Below are 10,941 nucleotides of genomic sequence, written 5' to 3' on the forward strand. Positions count from 1 at the left end.
AGAATTTCGTGGGGAGTTCGATGGAAAGTGAATACTGAGAGTGACTTTGGTAGAATATTAGTTGGGAATAAATGCTATTGATAGAATATTAGTTGGGAATAAATACTTTATGGAATGGTTGAAGGAAGAAGATGAAAGGCTCGACTTTTTAAAATTGGAGATAATTTTGGAATTTCGAATGGTAGTGTTAGAAATTTTTTTTAAGAAGAGGTCAAAATTTTTTCGTTTTTGGGTCATTTTGTAAAATTTTTCAATAAACCCTAGGTTCAGTCGTTTTCTACTTTCTCCGCTCCGATTCATTTTTCTCAAATTTTCCTCTCCCATCGACCTCCGGCAGCGCACTGCCACGCCAACCTTACTCCTCTCTTTCTTCCTCAATCTCCACAGTTGCCCATTTTCCATCGCCGGCGCACCTTTGCATCGATTTTCTTTCTCCTTCCTCATTTCACTCTCTACTGCAACCTCACGTCGCAAGCTGACCCTTTGCACAATGCTTTTTTGGATGTTTCGGTTTTGAGGCTGAATCGCGACGCCGTGGGTGTCGGTGACTGTAACACGCCGTCGTGGGTATCAGGTCAGTGGCGGTTGGCTCGGTGGGTCTCGGTTGTCAGAGGCAGTTTCCGGCGGTTTATCTCAGTGCCGGTGTGAGTCTCGGGTTAGAGACTGAAGCACGCAGTGGGTTCCCTTATTTGCAATCAAACGGTAACATTGAGATTGATGTAAAGATTGTGGGTAAATTTCAAGGGAGTTGATTTCTATTCTGCTGGTGTTGTGGGCGTTTAAATCCGTTGTTCTTCTTCATTGTCGATTCCTCATCGCACTTTCTATCGACGGATAGGGCCTCATTTCCCATTGCTTTTTACGTACCTACTGTAACTCTTGAGTCCCCTAGTTGTGATTGTTCTCTGTGTAAAGCTTGTTTTAGGTATTGGGGTTTCATCAATTTGATCTTGTTTCAAAACCCTCGAGCTTAGCTTCTGAGGGAGTCCTTAAACATGAACAATGGCGAAAACAGGCGATTGAATGGGGAAGCCGATGAAGAAGACGATGATGACGATGCCAATGGCGGACTTGCTGCGTGGGAAAGGACATATGCGGATGATAGGTCGTGGGAGGCCTTGCAAGAGGATGAGTCTGGACTTCTTCGCCCGATCGACAATAAGGCAATTTACCATGCCCAGTATAGAAGGCGCCTTCGTTCCCTTTCTTCCTTAGCAACCACTGCTCGAATTCAGAAGGGTCTTATTCGCTATCTCTATATCGTCATTGACTTCTCTAGGGTATTCTTTTTTCTTCCTTGACTTCATTACTACATTTGTTAATGTTCCATCTGTTTGATCCATTAGGTTCTGAGAAAAGAGGTTTGTTGTATTGTTCATCAAGTTAAATGCATTGTATCTATATTGAAATATTTCATAACCATCAATTTGGCTTGGTAAATTCATAGTTTTGCTGTTTTAAGCTTTCCCAATTACTGAAATGTGGTATAATTTCGTTTTCTTCCAACTTGTTTGTTCTCTGGTTATGTTTCAAACAGTCTGGAGAAGTATCTCCACAGTTATTTCATTGAGGATTTCTGCTCATTTAATCCAACCACTATATAGTGAATGAAAAATGTGCTACTTTGAATTTTTTTTTGAGCAAGTATGATTTATGGTCGTAGAAACTGTAGTGGAGAGAAAATAGCTTTGAATGGATGGTGATGGAATGGAGGTTTTGCTTACTCTATTTCTCTTATTTTGATTATCCCACCATGTGCAGGCTGCTACAGAAATGGATTTTCGACCAAGTCGAATGGCTGTTGTGGCAAAACATGTAGAGGCTTTTGTCAGGGAATTCTTTGACCAAAATCCACTGAGTCAGATTGGTTTGGTGACTATAAAAGATGGGGTTGCTCATTGCTTAACAGATCTTGGTGGAAGCCCTGAATCCCATGTTAAAGCTTTAATGGGTAAACTGGAATGTTCAGGTGATGCATCCCTGCAGAATGGTCTGGAACTTGTCCACGGCTTTCTAAATCAAATTCCATCATATGGGCATAGAGAAGTTTTAATCTTATACTCTGCTCTTAATTCTTGTGATCCTGGAGACATCATGGAGACAGTTCAGAAATGCAAAACTTCTAAAATAAGGTGTTCAGTAATTGGTCTTACTGCAGAAATTTTTATATGCAGACATCTCTGCCAAGAAACTGGTGGCTCATACTCTATAGCATTGGATGAGGTGAGTTTAATGGAATGTATGAATTTCTTAAAATAGAGAGAAATTGAAATCACTATTTTTTTATTATTTATTTTAATAAGAAGCAATTTCATTGGTGAATGAAATATCCAACGAGATACAAGTAGAAACCCCATAAAAAGATACATCATAAACCAAGGGGAGGGGGAACAACAAAATGATGAGTAAAAACAGCAAGATGAAAGCTGGATTGATGATGTGAGGAACCCATCCATCACTGAAACAGCAGGGACGAATTAAACAAAACTACAATCCAAAGATCATCAGACATAAGCACTCCATAAAAAAGAAGCAAGAAACTGATTCCAATGGTCGACATGATGATAAAAACAATGATGACAATAACTGTTGAAAATAGGGTTATTTACCTAGGGGTGTTTATGTAATTGTGTAGACCCCTAGGATTTCCTACTGTCTATTTATACAGTGTGTCCTTCTGTATTCAGTGTATCAGATTAAAATAATAAGAAAAGTCTCTATATCGTGGTTTTTCTCCTTGTACTAGGGTTTCCATGTAACTGTGTTGTTATTCTCTTCCCTACTCTTTTATTTTTAACATGGTATCAGAGCTCGGTGACGAAACCCTATCCATTATGGAAGAGAATCAAGCATAGTCATCTTCTGCTGATGGAACTTCGAGTTTTGACATGAAGACTGCTATTCGAGCGGCCATAAAAGAGTGTTTTCAAGCAGCCCTATCGGAGTTACTTTCTGTCGTCCAACTGCAGTCAACGGAGAACCGCCGCACCAAACAGAAGCTCCGATCAATGGACAGGCAGATCGCAGACGGATCCTCGATGGACAGACAGATCCGGTCGTTCCAAGTCGCAGATCGTTGCCTTTCGTGCCGTCAGAGTTCGCCGCGCCTTCACAGCTATCTGCGCCAGTCGGTTTCGCGCTGGTCTGCCAGTCCGCATCAGGTCAGATCGACCTTCAAGGGGCCACGCCGAACGCGACTGGATCTTCCACACCAAATGGGTTCGACCAATGACGAGCCATCCGTCGACGATCCATTACCCAACGATGAGCCATCCAGTCGGCGATCATCTCGAACCGTCCGGTCGGCTGGGTTCTTCACAGATGCCGGCGACCTCCTTCTAGTCAGCGACTGCCTTCCAGCCGGCGACGTCTTTCCAGCCGACAGTAACAGTCCCGTTTCCAGCCGCTTGTGGTTCGACCCATTACCCAAACAATGTGAGACATCGGTTGGCTTATCTGCAATAACAAATTTCAGATTTGGATACGATGTTTGGCACAAATCCCCAATCGGTTCAACCAATCTATTTAGAGAACCCAGTAAACTCATTCCCTATTTTGTCAAATTTTTCTTATTTATCTGGTTCGATGAGCAATTCCGCAGGATTTCTTGTAGGGGAAAAATTAAATGGCCAGAATTATTTCTCTTGGTTCCAATCAATTCGAATGGCCTTGGAAGGACGTCACAAATTTGGATACTTAACAGGGTAGATTCCAAAGCCAACACCAGGCGATCCACAAGAACGAATCTGGAAAGGAGAACTCGCTGTTATGCTCTGTTTTGGTGAATAGTATGGAACCTCAAATAGGCAGACCATTATTATATGCTGCAACCGCCAAGGATATCTGGGAGGCAGCACGAGATTTGTACTAAAAAAGACAGAATGCCTCTCGATTATATATGCTCCACAAACAGGTTCATGAATGCAAACAAGGATCCATGGATGTTACTTCTTATTTTAACAAACTGTCAATCCTGTGGCAATAGATGAACCTGTATCGAGAGATTGTCTGGAGCTGTGCACAAGATGGGGCTTAATACTTGAAAATCGAAGAGGCAGATCGTGTTTACGTATTCTTGGCTGGATTAAACCCTAAATTCGATGGTGTTCGTAATCGAATATTGGGCCAACGCCCGACTCCTTCGGTTGTGTGCCATGAATAATCCCATTCCTACAACTGATGCAGCTGCCTTCGTCGCAAAGTCGTCCAGTGCTGATGGCGATAAAAAACCTCCACCTATGTGTGAACATTATAAGAAGCTCTGGTACACAAAGCACTAGTGTTGGAAATTCACGGGAAACCTCTAAATAGCAGGCGACGACAATCTCATGACAAATCTAATACTGGTCGTGCTCTGGTAAATGACTCAACAGATGGACAGACTCAGAAGCAGTCTTCCGTTGATAGTAAGAACAACTTGAGTACGGTTGGGGTGAGTGCTATTGCACAGTCAGGCAATTTCCCTTCATTTGGCTTTATTAGTATAAATGGTAAAAAACCATGGATTGTTGACTCAGGGGCCACAAATCATCTTACGAGTTCTTCAGAATTGTTTATATCATATAACCCAAGTGTTGGAAATGAGCGTATTCGCATTGCAGACGGGTCTTTTGCCCCTATTGGGGGGAAATGCCATATTTCTCCATTTGACGGTTTAATTCTACGTGATACTTTACATGTGCCTAAAATCACTTATAATCTGTTGTCTGTCAGTAAAATTACAAGGGATTTGAAGTGTAAGACAATTTTCTCACCTGATTCCGTTTTGTTTCAGGATCTGAAATCGGGGATGAGGATTGACACTGCCCGGCACGATAGGGGACTCTACTTCCTTTCTGAAGAAGCTTCCTCTAGAGATGATCATCAAACTGGGTTTATGTTGTTAAATTTTCCTGTTTTTGAAAATGACTTTATGTTGTGGCATTTCCGTTTAGGACATCTGAATTTTCAATATATGAAGTATTTATTTCCGTATTTATTTCGCAATGTTAATACTTCTTTAAATTGTGATGTGTGTATTCGTGCCAAGCAAAGTCGTGTTTCTTTCTGGTCCCAGCCTTACAAACCCGCGAGTCCTTTTTCCCTTGTTCATAGTGATGTATGGGGTCCCTCACCGGTTACCACTTCCATTGGAAAACGGTGGTTTGTCACATTTATAGACGATCACACCCGCCTTACCTGGGTCTTCCTCCTCACTGACAAATCTGAGGTGTCGTCTATTTTCTAACAATTTTATACAACTATCGAAGCTCAGTTCAAAACAAAGATTGGAATTTTACGAAGTGATAATGGGCGAGAATTCTTCAATGCCTCCTTCAGGTATTTTCTTGTTTCTAAGGGTATTGTCCACCAGAGCTCGTGTGATTACACTCTGCAACAAAATGGAGTTGCTGAGCGGAACATTCGTCATCTGGTTGAAGTAGCCCGGTCTCTTATGTTATCTGCCACTCTTCCGTCATACCTATGGGGGGATGTAGTTCTCATTGTTGCCCATCTCATTTATCGGATGCCTTCTCGTATTTTTAATCTTCATACTCCTTTAGAACTGTTTAAAGAGTCCTTCCCAGCCACTCGATTAATTTCCGATGTTCCTCTTCGGGTTTTTGGTTTTGTTGCCTTTGTTCACTCCCATGGTCCAAACCGCACAAAATTTACTCTTCGTGCTCAAAAGTATGTCTTTGTTGGATATCCACTTCATCAACGTGGATATAAGTGCTATCACCCGTCATCTCGTAAGTACTATGTCTCAATGGATGTCACATTTCTCGAGGATTAGTCGTTTTTCCCTGTTAGTCATCTTCAGGGGGAGAACATGAATGAAGAGACTAACTGGTCATCTTATGCTATTCCCTTATCTCCCATTCAAACCTTGTCTAAACCTAGTTTTGAGCATGACAGTCTGGTCCTTCCTACCAATCAAGTTCCTTAGAAAACTTACTATAGGAAAAATCTCAGGAAGCAGTGCCACCTGTTGAGCCAGTTCCAATGCATGAGTCAGACCCGCCATCAGATCCAGGTACGTACATTCCTGAAATTAATGATGTTGATGTATGTATGGAGACTGATGAATGCAGGCAAGACAAGGGAGAAGGAAGTAGTAATACTGAAAGCATGGTAGAAGGGAAGACAATAGAGAATGAAATAATTCTTGCTAATGATGATACTACTGAAGTCTTTGATACACAGATAATTGATCATGGTGAGGAGCTTGGAGAATTGAAAGAACGTGATGCATCGCTTGATCTTCCTATAGCTCTGAGGAAAGACACTCGTTCATGTACTAAATACCCTATGCATAGTTACATGATAGATAGTAATCTGGCAATCGAGTTCAAAGCATTCACTACTAGTTTGGATACTGAGATGGTTCCAAATGACATTAGTGTTGCAATGAAAAAACCAGAATGACAGTCTGCTATTATGGAAGAAATGAGAGCTCTCGAGAAGAATGGAACTTGGGAACAAGTGGCTCTGCCTGAAGGGCACAACATAGTTAGATGTAAATGGGTGTTTACTATAAAGTACAAGTCAGATGGGACGATCGACCGGTACAAGACTAGACTTGTTGCAAGAGGCTTTACTCAGACCTATGGAGTAGATTATTCTGAAACTTTTTCTCTTGTGGCCAAACTTAACACTATCCGAGTGCTCTTGTCAGTTGCTGTAAATAAGGATTGGCCCCTGTACCAGCTTGATGTTAAAAATGCTTTTTTGAATGGGGAACTTGAAGAGGAAGTCTATATGAGTCCTCCTCTTGGGTTCGAGAGTCAATTAAAAAACAAGGTGTGTAGATTGAGAAAGTCGTTATACGGATTGAAACAGTCTCCAAGGGCCTGGTTTGACAGGTTCACAACTTTTGTGAAAGCACAGGGGTATGTTTAGGGGTATTCTGATCACACTCTTTTTATAAAAAGATCGACATTAGGGAAGATAGCTGTGCTTATTGTCTACGTTGATGACATTGTTTTATCTGGGGATGATGATGTAGAGATCATGAGGCTTAAAACAGAGATGGCCGGAGAATTTGAAATTAAAGACCTCGGGAAGCTAAGATACTTTCTGGGAATAGAAGTGGCTCGCTCAAAAGAAGGTATATTAGTCTCTCAACGAAAATATACTCTGGACTTACTAAAGGAAACAGACATGACTGGGTGTAAACCTGTTGACACACCAGTAGAGTACAACGCGAAGCTCAGTGATAAGAATGATATAATTCTAGTTAATAAAGAAAGGTATCAGCGGTTAGTCGGAAAGTTGATCTACTTGTCTCACACGAGACCAGATATTTCGTATGCAGTAGGTGTTGTCAGTCAGTTTATGCAAATTCCATGTGAGGATCATATGATAGCAGTTGAACGTATCCTCCGGTACTTGAAAGGAACTCTTGGCAAAGGTCTAATGTTCAGAAAGACCGATAAACGATCTGTTGAAGCTTACACTGATTCTGACTGGACAAGGTCTGTTGTTGATAGAAAATTGATGTCTGGGTACTGTACATTTATCTGGGGTAATCTAGTCACCTGGAGAAGTAAGAAACAAGGAGTTGTTGCTAGAAGTAGTGCTGAGGTAGAGTATAGGGCCATGAGTCTGAGGATTTGTGAAGAAATTTGGTTGAAGAAAGTGTTATCAGATCTCAAGTAAGATAATGAGCTTCCAATGAAATTGTTTTGTGACAATAAAGTAGCCATTGCAAATAACCCGGTTCAACGTGACAGAACTTAACACGTAGAGATAGACAAACATTTCATTAAGGAGAGGTTGGACAGTGGAAACATATGCATCTCTTATATTCCTTCAAATCAACAAGTTGCTGATGTACTTACAAAAGGGTTACTGGGACAAAGTTTTGATTATTGTGTAAGCAAGTTGGGCCTTGTCGATATTTATGCTCTAACTTGAGGGGGAGTGTTGAAAATAGGGTTATTAACCGAGGGGCATTTATGTAATTGTGTAGACCCCTAGGGTTTCCTACTGTCTATACAGTGTGTCCCTGTGTATTCAGTGTATCAGATTAAAATAATAAGCAAAGTCTCTATATCGTGGTTTTTTTTTTCCTGTACTAGGGTTTCCACGTAATCGTGTTGTTATTCTCTTTTCAATAACCATGTTGACAAATCCCCTGGAGCAGGAAACAGTCTTCAATATGGAGGGAAAGCGATGATATAGTAGATAGCAAACATCCACAAACAACGCATGGTGTGGCCCAAAAAATACAAAAACCACAACCAAGCTGACAAAGACCCCTCTCTAAGCTTAGATTTAGCTTTTTTCTCATAAGAGATAGAGCATTCTAGAGAGCATTCTAGGTTCTGAACTTCTCTAATGCATTTCCTTTGTTTTGCCATATGCTTGTTGTTGCCCTTCTTAGTGGGGTGGCTATTATAGAAAGCCTGTTTGTTTCTGAACCATGGAGCCAAAGCAATGAAGGGAGGACCCGAATTCAAAAACTCATTTGTCAGAAGAGGAATGAAAATGTACCATTGTGTTTCAAGAGGTTCATAAACGGATGAAGGATGAGGAGAGATGGGTGGGATAGGGATTGGGCTGGATAAATAATGGCCCGTATCGGCATCAGAAGGCAAAGCCACAATGGCTGTAGAATGCTTTACACTTGGGTGGAAAATAGTCAATGGACCGCAAATGGGTTAAGGATTTGTCGAAGGCATGGTGTTGGTCGGAGGGCCAGATGCTAATGGTTGATGAGAAGAGTTAATTGTGTGAGAGGAAGAAGGATAAGAAAGTGTGTGTAAAGAAAGTTGTATTGAAAGCTGTGTAGATGATCAACTAATTGAACTGACCATGAAGGACGTTTAACAAAGAACACGGTTATAAGTAAAATTACTATAGCAAGATTTTATTTGATGTTTTTATATATGGAAGTTCTGTTTCCTAAATCTTTGTGAAATACTTGCCTTTTATGTACAGTCTCATTTCAAAGAGTTGCTATTGGAGCATGCACCCCCACCCCCAGCAATAGCAGACTCTGCAATGCCTAATTTAATCAAGATGGGGTTCCCACAAAGAGCAGCAGAGAGTTCTATTGCAATATGTTCATGTCACAAGGAAGCTAAAGTTGGAGGGGGCTATACTTGCCCTCGATGCAAAGCACGAGTTTGTGAGCTGCCCACAGAGTGTCGGATTTGTGGATTAACACTTATCTCCTCACCCCATTTGGCTAGGTCATATCACCATCTCTTTCCAATTATACCATTTGATGAAGTCTCTGATAAAGTACTTCATGATCCACGAAATCAACTTCCAAAAGTTTGTTTTGGCTGCCAAGAAAGCCTCATGAATCCTGGTAAGAACTCAAATAAACATGATATTTGGAAGCTTTCAAATGAAACTTCTTTTTATGGCATTTGTTGTCATCTAATAGTATAATGCACATGTCTAATTAGTCAGCATTTTGTGTCAGGATATCTTAATCCATTATCCTCTTTACTACTAGGAGTTTATTAATGCCCTGTATAATCTGACTCCTAAAGCAAAGAATGTTGCATAAAAGAAGACTTCCACATTTCCTGTTCGTGTTTTGGTAATTTTTCAGTACTAATTATGTCTAGCACTGTAGCACCAGTACTGCTGAAACAGTGTTATCGATGTGAATTGATTTTGCCTTCTCTGTGTTCGGTGACTTCCTTCTATTACATTGTTCATATAGGCAATAGGGAGCTACTTACACCTGTGACATGCACGTATGAATAAATATGGATGATTTTTGTCCCTATTGTAATTTACTGAACTGAACTTTTGACCCTACAATTACTATGTACTTATTCAAATGTACTTTTCATTTTAGGCACAGGTAACAGCCCAGGCATCCGTGTTTCTTGCCCAAAGTGCAAACAACACTTCTGTCTTGATTGTGATATTTATATCCACGAGAGCTTGCATAATTGTCCTGGCTGTGAGAGTTTCAGGCGTCCCAAATCGGCGACTTCTGATGAATGAATGTCTACTTTCGGATGCAACTGTATGATGGCCCTAACCGAATCCAAACATGACTGCTCTGTCTGTTCATTTGGGTAAAAAGCTGTAACAAGCTTTGTACAACTGTTTATAGTTTCAACCATGTCATCCAATGATGGTGAATCTAAGGCTCACATTATGACTGCAGAGTCGTCTTTCGTATTTCTTGACAGCTCCTAACCAATTTCATAGAGATCCAAAGCTTTGTGGTTTTGACACTATATGCCATTGTTGAAATTGGCTAGAAGATTAATTTTTCAAGATGAAAGGCTGAAACCCACTTTCCTTCTAGGCTGCAGGATGGCTGATTTTACTTGGAGTGTACCCAAAATTGACCCCCCAATGGACAATTTCCATTTTCATGAGATTTTGCAGGAACTTGATAATAATTATTGTCTGATATTTAAGATGTATTTGTCATTCATATTCTTTTAGTTAAGTTATGAAATGAGCTTGTGCCAAAAACTTCAGTGTCTACTATTACCAATAAACATTTAGGTACCAACGTTGTAAATATTAGCCAACATGGTTATAGTGAACTTTCTTTCAAATGTAATCATATTGGCTCATAAGGACAGGGAACTTTTTTGGGGAGAATGGAAAAAAGAGGGCTTTGCTTTACTAATGCTTTGAGAATTGAGATGATAACAGTCTACCTTACCCTTTGGGAAAATCTAGAAAGGTTACGCCAATTAAACATTAAATTTGGTGAAATAATATTTTTTGATGTATCATCAAGAAATCTATGTAACATTAAAAGTAAACAACAAAATATCCATGATGTGAATAATACTAATAATAAATATTTTAATATGTTTAAAAAACTGTAGAATGCTTATTTACTAATTTGACTGTAGTGTGATATTACGATTATTAATCTTTTACGTCAATGTAAGTAAAATTAAACTTGATCAAAGCTACTTAAATGCCGTTTTATTTAAATTTTTTTTTTGACAATGTGAAGTGGAA

At 40.1% G+C, this 10,941-nt stretch overlaps 1 protein-coding gene and 1 long non-coding RNA gene across 2 annotated transcripts; both read left to right on the forward strand.

Annotated features, from left to right (window-relative positions):
* Window positions 1-229: 229 nt before the first annotated feature.
* On the forward strand, window positions 230-10,593 carry GTF2H2 (general transcription factor II H2). Its single transcript, XM_039018568.2, has 4 exons — window positions 230-1,280; window positions 1,762-2,223; window positions 8,926-9,301; window positions 9,803-10,593. The coding sequence occupies exons 1-4, from the start codon at window positions 996-998 to the stop codon at window positions 9,952-9,954; spliced, it is 1,275 nt and encodes a 424-aa protein (XP_038874496.1). The 5' UTR covers window positions 230-995; the 3' UTR covers window positions 9,955-10,593.
* On the forward strand, window positions 4,294-4,974 carry LOC150031867 (uncharacterized). The gene is made up of 2 exons (XR_016525456.1): window positions 4,294-4,432; window positions 4,775-4,974. It is a non-coding gene; the product is annotated as an uncharacterized LOC150031867 (long non-coding RNA).
* Window positions 10,594-10,941: the final 348 nt, after the last annotated feature.

This window comes from Benincasa hispida, chromosome 12 (genome assembly GCF_027475165.1).
Source record: "Benincasa hispida cultivar pf3 chromosome 12, pf3_genome.v1.1, whole genome shotgun sequence".
NCBI lineage: Eukaryota > Viridiplantae > Streptophyta > Magnoliopsida > Cucurbitales > Cucurbitaceae > Benincasa > Benincasa hispida.